The sequence below is a fragment of the Manihot esculenta genome, chromosome 9 (assembly GCF_001659605.2).
Source record: "Manihot esculenta cultivar AM560-2 chromosome 9, M.esculenta_v8, whole genome shotgun sequence".
Classification (NCBI taxonomy): domain Eukaryota; kingdom Viridiplantae; phylum Streptophyta; class Magnoliopsida; order Malpighiales; family Euphorbiaceae; genus Manihot; species Manihot esculenta.
The window spans coordinates 11095648-11111396 of NC_035169.2; the positions used below are offsets into that span (position 1 = coordinate 11095648).

Consider the following 15749-nt stretch of genomic DNA (forward strand, 5'->3'; position numbering starts at 1 on the left):
TCCTTGTAGATCTTCAATCCAATATATCCCAGGCTTGATGACTTTAGTTATCCTGAAGGGGCCTTTCCAAGTTGGTGCTAATTTTCCCACTGCTGCTCTCTTCCATGTCACTTCTAATCTCCTTAGGGCCAGGTCTCCATCTTTTGGGCTCCTTTCCCTAACCTTCTGGTTATAGTAGCGGGCTACCTTTTGTTGATAAGCAACGATCCGAACTTGAGCTTCCTCTCTGATTTTCTCTAGGGCGTCCAGGTTGCTTCTCAACTTCTCCTCGTCGGTGTCTTCATTGTTGAATTGGACACAATGAGAAGAGATTTGTAGTTCTATAGGGACTACTGCCTCAGTGCCGAATGCCAATGCGAATGGTGTTTCCTTCGTCGGTGTCCAAGGTGTAGTCCGAAACGCTCATAAGATGCTGTTGAGCTCGGTCGCCCAGTTTTCTTTGCTCCATCCAGCCGCTTCTTTAGTCCTTGAAGGATATCTCAGTTTGTGACCTCTGTATGTCCATTTGTTTGAGGATGGGGTACCAAGGAGAACTTGTGTCAGATGCCCATGTTCCTTGTGAAATCCTTGAAGGATTTGCAATCGAACTGCTTGCCATTGTCTAATATGAGTGTCCTCAGTATCCTAAATCTGCAGATGATGTTGCCCCAGACGAAGTCTATCACCTTGCGTGTTGTAATTGTGGGCACAGCCTCAGCTTCAAGCCATTTGGAGAAGTACTCCACCGCTACTATCACGAATCTCTTCTGTCCTGTGGTTTTAGGGAAACGTCCCAAGATGTCTATTCCCCATTGTGAGAATGGCCAAGGGCTAGATATGCTGGACTGTGGTGTGGCCGGGCTGTTAATAGCGTTGGCAAATCTCTGACAGACGTCACATCTTCTGACGAACTCTTCTGCTTCTTTTTTTACCATGGGCCAGTAGTACCCCTGCTTGAAAATTTTGTTTGCCAGCATGCTAGCTCTTTCATGCACTCCACAGACTCCCTAGTATATTTCCTCAATCGCCCTGGCCGCTTCTTCAGGACCCATAACCTTTCTGTATAGGGTTCCCCTTACTGCTTGATAATTGGCGGCCCGGGCTACAATTTTTCTTGCTTCCACTTTGTCCTCGGGCAGCTTCCCGGTCTCCAAATACTCGAGGTATAGGGTCATTGAATTCTACGCTTCTTCAATTTGCATCACAGTGGTGGGTTTTTCGAAGGTGGGGCTACTGATGTGCTGTATATACACCTCATCTAGTAGCTGTTCCAATTCTTCCTCAGAGAACCAGCTAAGCAGGTCTGCTTCTTCATTTTCCTCCCTAGATATCCTCTAATACTGTACAAAAATCCCCTGCTTGCCGAGCTCAGCTTCTACAGCTCGCACCTCGGCCAAGTATTTCTGCATGATGGGGTCCCTTGCTTGGTATGCCTCCGTTATTTGATTGGTCACTAGCTGGGAGTCGCTGCTTATTTTGAGGTCGGTTGCCTCTACTTCCGATGCTATCAGCATTCCGTTTATGAGGGCTTCATATTCTGCCATATTATTAGAGGCTGTAAACTCTAGTCACAGGGTGTAGTAGACCTTGAATCCCTCTGGGCCCTTCAGGAGTATTCCAGCTCCACTGCCCCCAGCACTGGATGCTCCATCTACAAATAAATTCCAGCTGAACTCTCGTGGTGGCTCATCTCCATCCCTTCCTTCAGTTGAGCTTGGCAACTCTTTGCTTGGTTATGGTTGTTCTGTATTGAATGAGCATTTGGCTATGAAGTCAGCGAGGGCCTGGGCTTTCATGGCTATCTGAGATCGGTATTCGAGGCAGAACGAGCTGATTTCAATAGACCAGGCCAGCATCCATCCTGAGGTTTCAGGTCTGTGCAGGATTTTCTTCAGGGGTTGGTCTATCATCACAACTCCTTGATGGCTTTCAAGGTATACTTTGAACTTCCTCACTGCCAACAGTAGGGAAAATGCTAGCTTCTCTATGTTCATGTACCTGACCTCGGCATCTTCGAGCACCTTACTGACATAAAAGATTAGCTTCTGCTCTCCCTCTTCTTCTCTCACCAATACAGCACTTATGGCTTGCTCTGATGCTGCTAGATATATCAGGAGTTCTTCCCCGGCTAGTGGGCTGTTGAGCACATATGGTGAACTGAAGTATTGCTTGAGGTTTTTGAAGGCTGCTTGGCAATCCTCTGTCCATTCGAAATTTGGGACTTTTCTCAGTTATTTGAAGAATGGCAAGCACCGTTCTGCAGACTTTGACATGAATCAGTTGAGTGCTACCACCCTCCCTGTGAGCTTCTACACATCCCTCACACAGGTCAGCTCTGGCATCTTCAATATAGCTTCTACCTTCTCTGGGTTTGGCTCAATGCCCTTTCCACTAACTATATAGCCTAGGAATTTTCGTCCTCTGATAAAAAAAGCGCACTTAGCCGGGTTAGCCTCATTTTGTATTGTTCTAGCACCCCAAATGCTTCCTTCAGGTCGGCCAAATGCTGCTGGAAGGTCTGGCTTTTCACCACCATGTCGTCCACATATACCTCTAGATTTCTTCCTATCTAGCCCTTGAAGATTTTATTCATTAGTCTTTGTTATATCGCCCCAACATTTTTTAGCCCGAAGGGCATGGCCTTGTAGCAATAAGTTCCATCTTCAGTTATGAATGAGGTCTTCTCTTCATCCGACCTGTCCATAGGAATTTGATGATAACCAGATATAGCATCAAGGACGACATGTAGTCAAAACTGGCAGTAGAATCGACTATTTTATTAATATTGGGAAGATGATAACAATCTTTGGGGTAGGTCTAGTTCAGGTCGGTAAAGTCTATACACATTCGATACTTGCTATTGGCTTTTTTAACTAACACAGGGTTTGCTAATCATTGTGGATACATCACTTCCCTAATGAACCCAACCTCCTCTAATTTTTGAACTTCTTCTCGGGTAGCTTGTTGTTTCTCCTTCCCGAACACCCTCTTCTTCTGCTTTATTGGCTTTGCTTCGGGGAGGATGTTGAGCTTGTGGGTCATTTTGGGGTCTATTCCCGGCATGTTAGAAGGCTTCCAGGCGAAGCTTGAGGCATGTCCTCTGATAAGGGCCATTGCTGTCACTTTCTGGTCTTTGTCAAGGCTTGCATTGAGGCTGAAGACTTTGTTAGCTTCTTCTTCGGATAATGGGAATGTCTCCAGCTCGTCAACGGGCTCCGTCCTAGCCTCCTTCTTTTCATCACGGACCTCCATGACCTCCGGGTTCACCTCCTCAGCTACTGTGCTTGGCTTTACTACCGTGGCCAAATACACTACTCGATCTTCTTCCTATCGTCCCCAGACTACCCCCACCCTTGCCTCAGTTGGAAACTTCATGGTCAAGTACCTAATGCTGGTTACTGCTTCAAAATTGTACAGCACCGGCCTTCCCAGACTTGCGTTGTAGCTTAGTGGGAGCTTCACCACCAGGAATACTACGTAGTGAATGTGAGTCAGGGGTGGTTCTCTCAACGTTAGGGCCACCTTCACTTTCCCTTCTACTGCCACCAAAGTTCCCTCTATCCCCTTGACCGGGGCCTGATCTCTTACCAGCTGCTTCTCTGGTATTTTCATCTGCTGAAAGACCCTGTAAGGCAGCAGGTTCACCTTACTCCCATCGTCTACCAGGATCTTGCAGACCTTGAAGTTGTGAATGACAGCCTTGATGACTAAGACGTCATCATGGGGCATCTGGATCCCGTGAGCATCTTCAGGAGAAAAGGAGATGGTCACTGGTGAGTGCTCTACTATTTGCATAACTTCATTGCTGCTCCCCTCTCCATTCCGACTTCTCTTCTTCCCTCTCCTGCTCATCCGACCTCTAGTTCCTCCCACGATCATGTTGATGGTTCCATTGGAGCCATAATTCACTAGGCCTACCTCCTGCCTACGAGGCCTCTCTACCACTGCATTCTGTTGGGGCCTCTATCCCTCTGGATTTTTCACAAAATTTCGGAGATGCCCCCTCCTTATCAGCCTTTCTATATCATGGCCATGAGTCCGGTGGTATTGGTAGTATTTATCTGGATCCCTTCGGCTGGCATCAGCTCTCATAGGCTTAGGCCATTGGATGAAGTCTTTGTCCTGTACTGCCATTAGCACTTCAGCTCTAGAGGCATTTAGGGGAGTGATTGCCTCAGGGATCTGGGGCTGATATGCTCTCTGTTCTCTTCTATCCCAAGGCTGCCTGTTCATCTCAAGCCCCCTATTCTGCCTCCTCTCTTGCCTTTCAGGCCTTCTCTCCTCCACATCTTCCCCCTATCTCTAGCCTCCCTAGCAAACCTGCTAGTGGTTAAGGCGTCATCTTGCCTTATGTATTTCTCTGCTCTTTTCATCAGCTCCGCCAGGGTGGTGGGTGGCTTCCTTCACAGGACCCAAAAAACTCAGGGGATGTAGTCCCCTTCTGTATGGCTTCCACCGCCCTTGCCTCATCCAGCTCGGGGATTTGCAGGGCCTCTAAGTTGAAAAGGGCCATGTACTCTCTTAGAGATTCATTTTTCCTCTGTCGGACCGTCTTCAGGTAGCTGGTCTTCCTCTCAGCCGGGACCCCTGCAATGAACCGGTTAATGAATATGTTAGCTAGGTCCATAAAGCTCCTAATACTCCTTGCCTCCAGGCTGTTGAACCATACCCTAGCTTTTTCTATGAGGGTGGTGGGGAAAACTTTACACATTAGGGCGTCTGAAAGAGTCTGAAACTCCATGAATGTCTTATAGTTTAGGATATGCTCCCGGGGGTTTTCCGCACCGCCATAGGTGGCATCATAAACTTTTTTGGATGGTCTCTTTGTAATACCCGGCTAGATTCCGGCATCGGAATCCCTACCTTCCGGTGGAATCTCCGTTGGAATCTGGAATTCTGAAGATGCCAGAGGCTTCTAGAGGGGTAAAATGTGTTTTCAAAAAGGTTTTTACTGATTTTAATGGTTTTAAATGGAAAAGAATTGAGTTTTGAAAAAAAAAAAAAAAAACCAAGGAGGCATTTGCCAAGTTCGGCCGCCGAAAGTGAAGTCCGGCCGCCGAACATGGAAAGGTTTTGGGAGCGCTTTTGGCCTCCGAAAGTCTTGTTTGAACGAGCCAAGGTTCGGCCGCCGAACCTCAAGTTCGGCCGCCGAACATGCATGAGTTTAGGGGGCACATTAGGCTGCCGAAGGTCTTTAACCAGGCCACCTATAAAGGGCCCTCAGATCAGAAATGGGCGAGTTTTCTCCCCATTCTCGAGCTCAGGTGAGTTCTTGTCCTCCCTTGGTCATTTTCATGTTTTTTCTTCATCTCCTTCATATTTTCATGAGTTTTATGGCTGTTTTGAAGAGTTTTCAAGCTTAGATCAAGTTTTGGGAACTTGGAGACCCAAGGAGTTGGTTCCTCCCATCTCCAAGTTAGAGCTCGCACGAACCCTCGATCTTCAAGAGGTAAGTGTGGATCTTTGCTTTCCTTTATGTTTTAATGAAGTTTTAAGAGGTTTTAATGGTTGAGTATGGGTAGATATGCATGTTTAGGTTTATGTGGGTTTTATGCCCAATGTATGCTTATGCTCGTTTATGTGAAGTTATGTTGAAGGTTTAAGCTAGTTTATGCATGTGGGAGAGTGTATGCATGATTGGGAAAGAGCAAGTGAGATTATGGGTTGTTTTGATGATTTTGGCCTATGTGGGTCATAAGCTATCTATGCATGCTTTGGATGTTGTTTTTGGAGTTTAATCTAGTTGTTTAAGCTCCTTTGTGCATGGTTAAAGGTTTATGCATGTTTTGGTAAGGTTGGGTGCTTGTTTTGGGGTGTTTGGAAGGCTTGGGAGGCTTGTATGCATAAGAGGCTGAGTTCTGGATGAACTCAGGTTCGGCCGCCAAAGGTAGTTTCGGCCGCCGAACCTGCCTATGGATGCATGGATTGGCCGCCTAACCTTGCCCCCGAAAGTTGAGTTTTGGCTTGAAAGCAGACTTTCGGCCGCCGAAGGAAGGTTCGGCCGCCGAAAGTGCCTGACTTTCGTCTCTGAAAGGGGACTTTCGGCCGCCGAAGGTGCCGCCGAAAGTGCCCGAGTTTCGTCTCTGGAGAGAGAGTTCGGCCGCCGAAGGTGCCGCCGAAAGTGCCCTGTCCAGCCTTTTCATGGTTGTTTTCTATACATGTTTAAGTGATGTTTTAGGGGGTTTTTGGGCAGTTGCTTATGAGTTGTTTAGAGTGTGTTTGGCACCTCATTCGAGTCCACCTGTGTAGGATCGGACCCGAGGGACCGAGGAGGCCATCAGTGTTAGAAGTTGCAGAGTCAGTCCAGCGTCTGCCAGAGGTGAGTAGAACTAAACTTAATCTTTTATTTTAAGGAAATCAAATGCCTAAAGCATGTTCATGCATCATGATGATTATAGTAGGTTGATTGCACTAGTTTCACGAATATGGCGCATTGCATATTACGATGAATATGATGATGTGGATGGACCAAGGCGACCCCAATCGCCCTAGATATGTTGTAAGACCTGGCCGGGCCAGGCATATTGAGATGTTGTAAGACCTGGCCAGGCCAGGCATACTGAGATGTTGTAAGAACTGGCCGGGTCGGGCATACTGACACTGGAGGGAGTTTGGTGGTCAGGTCCAATCCATGATGTGAATTGTTTGTGCTGTGACGCATTTCATGAAAGCATGTAATTAATGAACTGTTTTCTTTGTTTCTACTCACTGGGCTTTTTAGCTCACCCTTCTCCCCTAACCCCAGTTTTGCAGGTCAAAGGTAGGCCAGGAAGACGTCAAGAGTAAAAGTCTTGTAAGAGTAATAGATTAGTACTTTTAGTGTGGACATGTATTATAAATTATTATAATGTATTGTAAGAGAATGTAATGTAAAGTTAAGTGGAGTTATGTTTATGAATTAGAACTGTGCTTGGCCCTAAGACTTGGTTAGTCCCTGTTCAATACATGATGTATGTTATGTCAGTTTTGAGTTGTGTTTGAACTAAACTTGTGGCATGTGTTGTTTACCACGTTAGAGTTTGATGAGGACCCTAGTGGAGGTCTTATGTTTGTGGTTTTGATGCATGCACAGGTTAGGTTCTAGTACATTAATATGTTATGTTTAGTACAGTCATGTAAAAGTGTAGTATTGAATGTAATGTAATGATATTTATGAAAGTTTAGAGTTGTGCTTGACCATAGTAGTATGCCAATCCCTATCTAGTACATGATCTTAATGTTTAATGATGATTATTGTAAACCAAACTTAATTTATGTTATGTCACCCCATTGGAGCATTGATGAGGACTCCAAGGTGGGGTTAATGTTTATGTTTATGATTAGTGCATGCACAGGTTGAGTTTGGTGATTGAATGGAATGAAAAGTTCAAAATTTTTATGTTTATTGTTGATCATGTATGGGATTGAACAGGTTCATAGGATGAATGTTTGGTTTACTACGGGTCTCGGCGGCCTTAAGCCGATCTGGATCCTAGCGCCGGTAGCGGTCCGGATTTTCGGGTCGTTACAGCTCCAGCTAGTGGGCAATGTTTTGTAGCTGAAGAGCCATGGCTTGGAGTTCTTGGTCAGACAAGATGGTTCTAGGTACATTTCCTGCCGAGCTTGGCGAGGGATTAAACAGCACGGATGGTTGGTTTGAAGGGGTTGTTGAACTAGAAAATGAGAACTGCTGACCTTCTTGAGCAGAGCTCAGGTTGTTTGGGGTGTTGCTGGTATGGGTTTCGTTGTGGTTTTCCATGTGGATCTCAGTGGGTATTATGGAAATGGAACTCCAGTGACGGAAAGATTTCCTTCGTTTCGCACAGACGACACCAATTAATGTTATGAGATCCAAAAAATAGGGTTTACAGTGTGAGTGTGAGCTTAGCTTGAGAGATCACGTCTCCCCTCTATATCCCTTTTTTTTTTTCTTATCTTCTAGTGACGCATAACCGTCATCCTGCTACAGTACCACATGTTCCTATCACTCAGATCCGTACGTACGGACGCACCAGTGTACCCATCTCTATCAGGCAGCAATTTAATTACCCCTGGTTCGCATGCTGATAGAACTGCAAGGTAGCTGGGCCTACTCTTCTATCTCTCATCATGTCACCGGACTAGACTCTCATCTGGTGGACCCGAGCATGGGATCAGTCCGGCCTGGTTTAGACACGGATTGGAGAGCGTGATATTGGACTGGTTTGCTCAGAGGTGTCTAATGGGTTTTGGACCAATATTTTTTTCCAGAGTCTGTTTTCGGCTGAAATGAGAAAAGTTCGACGGTCATTAATTTTGATACTTGGTGCTTTCATTTTCATCATGAATTTTGTCTTTTAAACTGTCCATAGCTGCTTTCAAAAAAAAAAAAAATGTCCATGCTAACTCTAGATATAATATTTATATTTATATTTATATTTATTATAAAATTAATTCAAAAATATTTAATACATGTATAAATTTAAGTATAAATATTTTAATTTAATAAAAGCTTGAATTTTCTATACCTTGACCTTTCTTTATATAAAAAATTTTAAAAAAAAATTAAAAAGAAAGGAAACCATTGGCCTGTTGGTTTGTTTCAAATTCTTAACCTTTTTCAAATGTTTAAAGTGAAAAAGTCAATATTTGCCGCAACCTATTCCATAGTTGAATATGCCTTTGTAAGATAATAATAAAAGCCTTAAAAAAAGGACAAATAGCTTCCTTCAAATGAGGGAAACATCTTCCATCTCCTGCATACATTTCATTTCCCCATTGCTAGCATTTGCTCATCAATAAAGTTTTTAGAATAATTTATTATTTAATTTCTGTAATATAAAATAAATTACTAGTTAATCTATAATTTTAAAAAATTTATTAACACGAAAAATATTAAAACAATCTACTAATTAGTCTTTCATCAACTTTAGACATTAAGTGTTATACTATTTAAAAAATTAAATATTAATAAAATTTATTAATTGACTCTTTAATTTTATAAAAACTATAAACTAATTAATCTTCCAACTGAGAACATTTTAAACTTTACTTTAACCCTTAATAGATAAAATTAACGAAAAGATTAATTATTAAATTTTTAATACCTCAAAGACATTTTAATATGTTTTTCAAAATCAAAAAATTGACTAGTGAATTTCTCTATCATGAAGATTAAATAGTAATTTTTCATAAAGTTTTTCACACAAACATATATATGATCCAAATTTAATTCAAAATTCTAATCAAAATATTTTACAACAAATGACAAATCTGCTGAATAGCATCATACAAAGTGTGGTAACTGAGAGATGATAAAGACCAGATTTTAAGCAATAAGCATCTCTGACAACAAAACAACAACAACAACAATATTGTTCACAAAGTTCCATAACTAATCCTATTCCCAAGTTCTCTACAGTGAGCCAACCAGCCAAGCTGCCTAAGAAAATTAGTCAACATCTTCTGCATAGCCTTGGAGTCTCTGGTGGAAAATTATCAGAATTAACATCTTCATTCTCCAATCAATTAGGCACTCTCTGGATCTCAAGTTGATGCCTCTCTTAAATCATGCATATAGAAAGTTTTTGCTAAAGATTTTGTTGTTAAGTCAATACATGAATAACCCAACAAGCCTCAATATACAATAAGTAATCCATAGGCCAATAGACCTACCTGCTGCATATGCTGAAGCTTTACTGCAATCAACATGTTCTTAAAAGCTTCGGAGTCCACATCCGAGCAAACCAACCACTTTCTCCGCCTTTCAAATCTATGTTTCTTCTTTTCTTTTTCATTGTATTGTTCCGTGATGAGTCCATAGACAATGTGCTTCTGAATGATAGTTGAGGACTAGCTGTTTCAGATGATGCATCCACTATTCGATTCACCATTTCCAACACTTCGCTCATCTTTGGACGTGACTTGGGGTTTCTAACTAAGCATCGGTTAGCTATAGTTGCAAGCTTTTGGGCTGACCTTACGGGGTATTTTCCCTCAAGCCTTGGATCCAATATGTGTGTGAACTTTTTTGCATCTGATAGGTATGGCCTCACCCATTCCAAGAGCTTCTGCTCGCTTTTGGGTCGATTTCGGTCCAATGGGCGTCGACCTGTAATAAGTTCATAAAGGAAGACCCCATAGCTCCAGACATCACTCTTGGCTGTAAGACGTCCGGTTTGGATGTACTCAGGAGCTGCGTACCCCATGGTTCCCACAACCTGATATAAATAAGATAACCAATTGTTAACAGATAACATAAGGCGGAGACCAATTAAAGTCCTCAAGCTGGTTCCCATCTAGATTCACTTCAAAAAGCATAGTTAGATAAGAAAAAGCAAAACGCAGGAATCTAGCACTGGAATCATTTGAGAGATTTTAAGCGGTGATTCATCCAGATTCTAAATGAAAGGTTCAATATCTAAACACTATTGCCAATAATAGACCCACCAAAGTAGGACATAGGAGGGAGAATTTTGAGATAGTCTATCCTTCATTATATTAGTCACAGTCGGGTTTACGATTTGAATATTATCCTTGAGAAGGTCCGACTTCTATGTGATTCATGATGTACACCAATGTGTTTAAGTGGGCACTAATTAAAGGTATTAATGTCAAGTGCTCGTAAGATCGTATTGTAAAAGCATACCGCAGTTGAAACATGGGTCAATCCTTCTGAAGGTCCCAACCTAGCCAGCCCAAAATCTGATAACTTGGCATTCCATTGCTCATCTAAAAGGATATTTGAAGACTTGAAATCCCTGAAGATGATCTGTGAAATTTATTAGAAAAGAGGGAAAGAAAGAAAAAATAAAGAAAAAACGAGAGTCAGTATGCAAAGTAAATTTACAAACTGTTAACAGCTGATTAAATGAAACCATATAGCAACACCTTCTCCTGACTCCTCAACCTGGAAAAAGGTTTCTTTTACCACTTTTTTTCTCATATATACTTTTCTTTTCCCCTTTTCTCGGGTTGGGACAGGAGCAACTGAGAATAAATCTTCAAAATTTGAATGCATTTTATATCTTGAATGTATTGAAATGGAAAATGAAGTACCTGAAAACCCATTTCTTCATGTAGGTATGTTAAGCCACGAGCAGCATCTTGGGCTATTCTCAATCTCATGGTCCATGGAAGAGGCACCTCTGATCGTGCAGATAAATGATCTTCCACACTTCCATTAGGCATATATTCGTATATCAGAAGGCGCTGGATTCCTCTTTCATCATCATCTGCACAATAGCCAACTAATTTGACAAGGTTTGGATGCTCAACCACACCAAGAACATTAACTTCTGTTACCCATTCTTTGTGCCCCTGCCAACCACAAGGTAGGATCTAAGGTCTAGAAGCACAAACAGAAAGATAAAAAGGAAGACTATCATCAGCTTAGAGCATCCAATCTGGTACAAGCAGGAAACCAATAACATAAGCACCAAATAAGGCCCAGTAACATTACAGGAAGAAAGTGCTACAGGCTGCGGGGGAATAAGAAATTAGACATTTTCTTTCTTAATTCCACAAGCTTCAAAGAAAAAATAGGAGTACAGGCAGACAGTAAAGAAAAGTGCAGCGGCCTAATATGAAGGGAGCAGTACTGCAGTCATCTTAGTGAAACATTAAGATTTATATTGTCTTCCATCAAAGTTAATAAATTCAGTGATGCTTAATTTGGCATCATATCAAGCTATTTGTGGTAAATTATGCTACACAGATTACATCAAATTGGGAAGTCTGGAGAATGCATTATCACTAAACCCTAAGACTTGACAATTGGATGAAACCCAATTTTTCACATCCTGAACAACAGATAGACTTCACCCTAAACGATGTTCCCCCTTAACATAACTAATAACAGGGATCATGTTGACAGTAGACACATATCAAAAAAAGGGGAACTAAACTCAAATTCACCCCTCTACTTACTGTGGGGTTTCAATTTAGCCCATTTTTAACTTTTTGTCCAAATTAGCCCAAACACTCTTATATAAGCTCAGTTTAACCCAACAATCAAGAAAATCATGAAATTGAGCTTATTCATTTTTAGACTAAAACAAAGAAATAGAGTAGTTTAGTCCAAAAATCATGAAATTGATTTTCTAACTTTTTTTTTTTTATTTTTTATCTAAGTCAATAAATTAAGAAATTTAGCCTAAAAGTTTTTGTTTTTTGGCTAAATTGAGCTAAAATTGGAACTTCTTGGCTAATTTGAACAAAAAGTTGAAAAGTGGCTAAATTGAACTTTCCCAATAAGTATAGGAGTGAAATTGAGCATTTAGCCAGACAAAAACAATAATGGAACAATTTTTTTTCCATGTCATCAATGACAAGCTTCCAAAACAATAACACCATGACAAGACTTGCCTGCATCCCCCTTTTACCAAGCTGTTTCACTGCAACTTCAATCTTGTTAGTTGGATCCTCTACGCTCTTGATTGACCCTCTATAGACACAACCAAATCCACCCTCACCAAGCATGACCGACCGACTAAAATTCTTGGTAGCTGACCTGAGCTCAGAAACTGTGAACACTCTGAGATTGCTGGGTCTTTGAGACATACTAGGAAATGAGGGCCTCCCAATGGATTCTGTAATGGTGCCTGAGCCATCCTGGGAATTCAATTCAGACCCAGATCTCCCAACTTCACGATCAGTAAACGTAGAATTCACAGATTGAACTGATACAGACTTCGTAGTCTTGGGTTCTTCCTTCTTGTCTCCAATGTGAAATGAGAAACACTTCATAGCCCCCCCCCAACAAAATTCACATTCACCAATTTCTTCACTGTAGATCCAAAGACAAAGAGAACCTAAACATATTGATAAATTTACTAGTTTAGGAAATCAAGAGCATACAATAACAATCTTTCTTTGAGAAGAGAATATGAGATTCTAGCAACATTCCATCATTACTAAGAACCCAAAATTGACTCTTTTTTATATATCAATGGATTGTCTAAAAATAGAAACGAAATGGGTTCAAAATAGAGCTTAAATACTTAACAAAAATGCTCATTCTAGCCTTACCCAGATTCAGTGACTTAGTTGATATGCAGCAAGTTTCCCTATGTTAAGCAACTTACCTAAAATAGCAACAGTAACCTAAAGGGGGAAAAACGCAAGAACACAAAAAGGAAGCAATGATTACAGGATCAATTCATCTGCTTTCTTTTATCATTTTTCTCAAAATGTTTAATTTCCTTAACAACCCAAATCTTAGAAAATGAAAAAATAAATCATAAAAGCTAATAGCATCTATAAAAGCAACCATATACAGATAAAAATTGTGGTCGAGATAGCAAAAGACTCACCTTAAACCTTGCCAGTCAGATTAGAAGCGATTCAATTCCTGAACTTCACAAAATCGAGAACTCCATGAAGTTGGATTTGCAGAAAGATTTTCCCAAAGTGAACAAAATAAACAAAGCTAAGAGAAATTTCGAAACAAGTTTTTATCTTTGGTCCAAAACGCCACAAGAAAACTCAAAAGGAGTAGAGAAAAACTAGCATTCTTTGTTTTACAGGAAGTCCTTACACGGCAGCTGGAGGTGGAAGTCAGCTTACCAAACAAAATAAATGAGACCCATAAAATAAAATAAGAAAAAAAAATCAAAATAAACATCCAATGACCAATATAAAGACAAACCTTAAATCTGTCCAAGTGTGAACGGGGCCTTGGAAAAAAGAGTTGCAACCCGCTGAGAGAGGGGCAAGAAAAGTCTTTAAAGTTTTGGTCTGTTTGTGAGGTGGATGAATGAGTCATCTAAGTCAGTCTAGTCTTGGATGGAATTTTTGAATTTCATTATATAACAATATCCTGTTTCTTTCTTTAGAATTAAATTAACTCCAACCCTTTTTTTTTTCTTGAAAAAAACAACTAGACGCTTAATTGTGTCTTTTTTACATCTAAAATAATACATTATAGAATAAAAACTCAACCATTCTAAGAGAATGATAATTTCTCAAAAAAGTTTAACTTCTCTATCAACAAAATAGTTAAAAATATGTTTAAATGTAACACACAGCAATTACAAATTAAAATATAATTACTACCGTAATACTAATTTCACAGATTGAAAAAAAATATCGTATTATATTGATTAATGTATCATATAAAAAGGTAAAATTAAAAAAAATAAATATGACCAATTTATTAAAAAAACTATATTTTTATTTATTTTCATATATAATTAAAATAGATTTGATGATAAAAATTTATATTTACATCGAAATGTATTGAATATCCAAGCACCCTTTTATTTAAATATATTTTATGATATTACATTTAATTTTTACACATGATATAAATTAAATAATTAAAATTAAAATATTTTATTTAATTATTAAAAATTTAAGACATAAATTAATATTTAATTTATATTTTTATATAAATTATTAAAATAATTTTTATTAAATTAAACAGATTTTGATGACCATCGAGTTTCTTACATTCAGGATGAGGCTGGCCCATGGAGAAGAACATAGACCCAAAGTCCATTAGGCCGCTCTCTAGCAGATTGGGCCAATATCGTATGCTCCTGTCCAATGACGTGAAACAAGTCAGACTGACCGCACGCACAGATCCACCAGCAGATAGTCTAGCCCGGTGACGTGATAAGAGGTGAGAAAACAGGTTCAGTCACCTCGCAGCCCTATCAGCACGCGCGTCAGAGGGAATTAAATGGTCGCTGACAGATAGGGATACGCTGGCAAGTTCATATGTACGGGTCTGAGTGACAGAAATAGGTGATACTGTAGCAGGGTGGCCGTTATGCGTTACTAGAGGACAAAAAGCAAAGGAATTAAGGGGGAGAGACATGGTCTTTCCTTGCTAAGCTCACACATATTTTGTAAACTCTATTTTCTGAATTTCAGAATATCAATTGGCACCGTCTGTGGGAAACGAAAGAGATCTTCTCATTACCAGAGTTCCTTTTCCATAATACCCACTGAGATCCACATGGCAAACCACAACGAAAACCATACCAACAACACCCCAAACGACCTAAGTTCTACTCAAGAAGGTCAGTAGTTATCATTCTCAAGCCCCACAACCCCTTCAAACTAATCACCTGACTCGCGGTTGTCGAAACCGGTCAAAAATAACATTTTCGGTTATCAACAATATTACTATTGCAGATAGTGGTAAAGGATCGAATCCACAGAGAATTGAAAACTTATCTATTATTCTTAACAAGACCAAGAGAATTCACTGAAAGCGAAATTGAAACGAGATAAATCTGAAACCAACTAAACTGAAAGTAAAATGGGGGGGTTTTGAGATTGATTCAATTTAACAACTACTGAAAGCAATTAAATAAGTGAATAATAAAATAAAAGGGAAATCAAATATGAGAAAGGTCCAGTTGAAGAGTTGGATCCACTTCAGTTGTTTGGATTGATCATTGAAACTTATGTTCTTTTGATTGATTCAATAGATTAGTTATGGAGATGGAAAACGCTTCTCACCACCATGTCTCTCCTTATGATTAAACCAATTAGGGAACGTCCTCTAATTAATTACTAATTAACAAATTGCCAAGTAACGTCCTTGGGCCTTAGGCATCAAACAATTGTTAACTGCATGAAGAGAGAGAGAGATCCAATCCTAACTACTCAAACGCATGAGATGTTGCTAGATCATACAATTTCCTTAGTTTTCACACCAAGTGTTCTTATGTTTGAATAATCAAAGCAATTACGGACTTAAAATTATCCAAACTAACAATATATTACCTTGCAATCAATAATCAAGTGGCCAATTGGATCAAAATAACAAAACAATAATAGAATCAAGCATGAACTGTATG

The 15749-nt window shown here is 40.2% G+C and overlaps 1 protein-coding gene across 2 annotated transcripts; it reads right to left on the bottom strand.

The window, feature by feature from the left end:
* Nucleotides 1-9153: 9153 nt before the first annotated feature.
* LOC110622858 (serine/threonine-protein kinase PCRK1) lies at nucleotides 9154-13554 on the bottom strand. Of its 2 annotated transcripts, none has more exons than XM_021767542.2 (5): nucleotides 13251-13554; nucleotides 12304-12724; nucleotides 10996-11256; nucleotides 10586-10708; nucleotides 9154-10157 (listed from the first exon to the last, which is right to left on the bottom strand). In XM_021767542.2, exons 2-5 carry the CDS (start codon nucleotides 12682-12684, stop codon nucleotides 9642-9644), a joined length of 1281 nt encoding a protein of 426 aa, XP_021623234.2. In that variant the 5' UTR covers nucleotides 12685-12724; nucleotides 13251-13554; the 3' UTR covers nucleotides 9154-9641. The 2 variants fall into 2 exon arrangements, with proteins under 2 accessions (XP_021623234.2, XP_021623233.2); XM_021767541.2 differs by having other exon boundaries at nucleotides 12304-12749; nucleotides 13251-13550.
* Between the last annotated feature and the right edge of the window lie 2195 nt (nucleotides 13555-15749).

What these genes read in the sequence shown, in the direction of transcription:
- LOC110622858 (XM_021767542.2), bottom strand. Translation starts at nt 12,684, where the DNA reads ATGAAGTGTTTCTCATTTCACATTGGAGACAAGAAGGAAGAACCCAAG. An exon ending in TTGGTAAAAGGGGGATGCAG is followed by an intron (nt 11,257 to 12,303) that starts GCAAGTCTTGTC and finishes TGTGGTTGGCAG; the next exon opens with GGGCACAAAGAATGGGTAAC. An exon ending in TGACCCATGTTTCAACTGCG is followed by an intron (nt 10,158 to 10,585) that starts GTATGCTTTTAC and finishes TATTTATATCAG; the next exon opens with GTTGTGGGAACCATGGGGTA.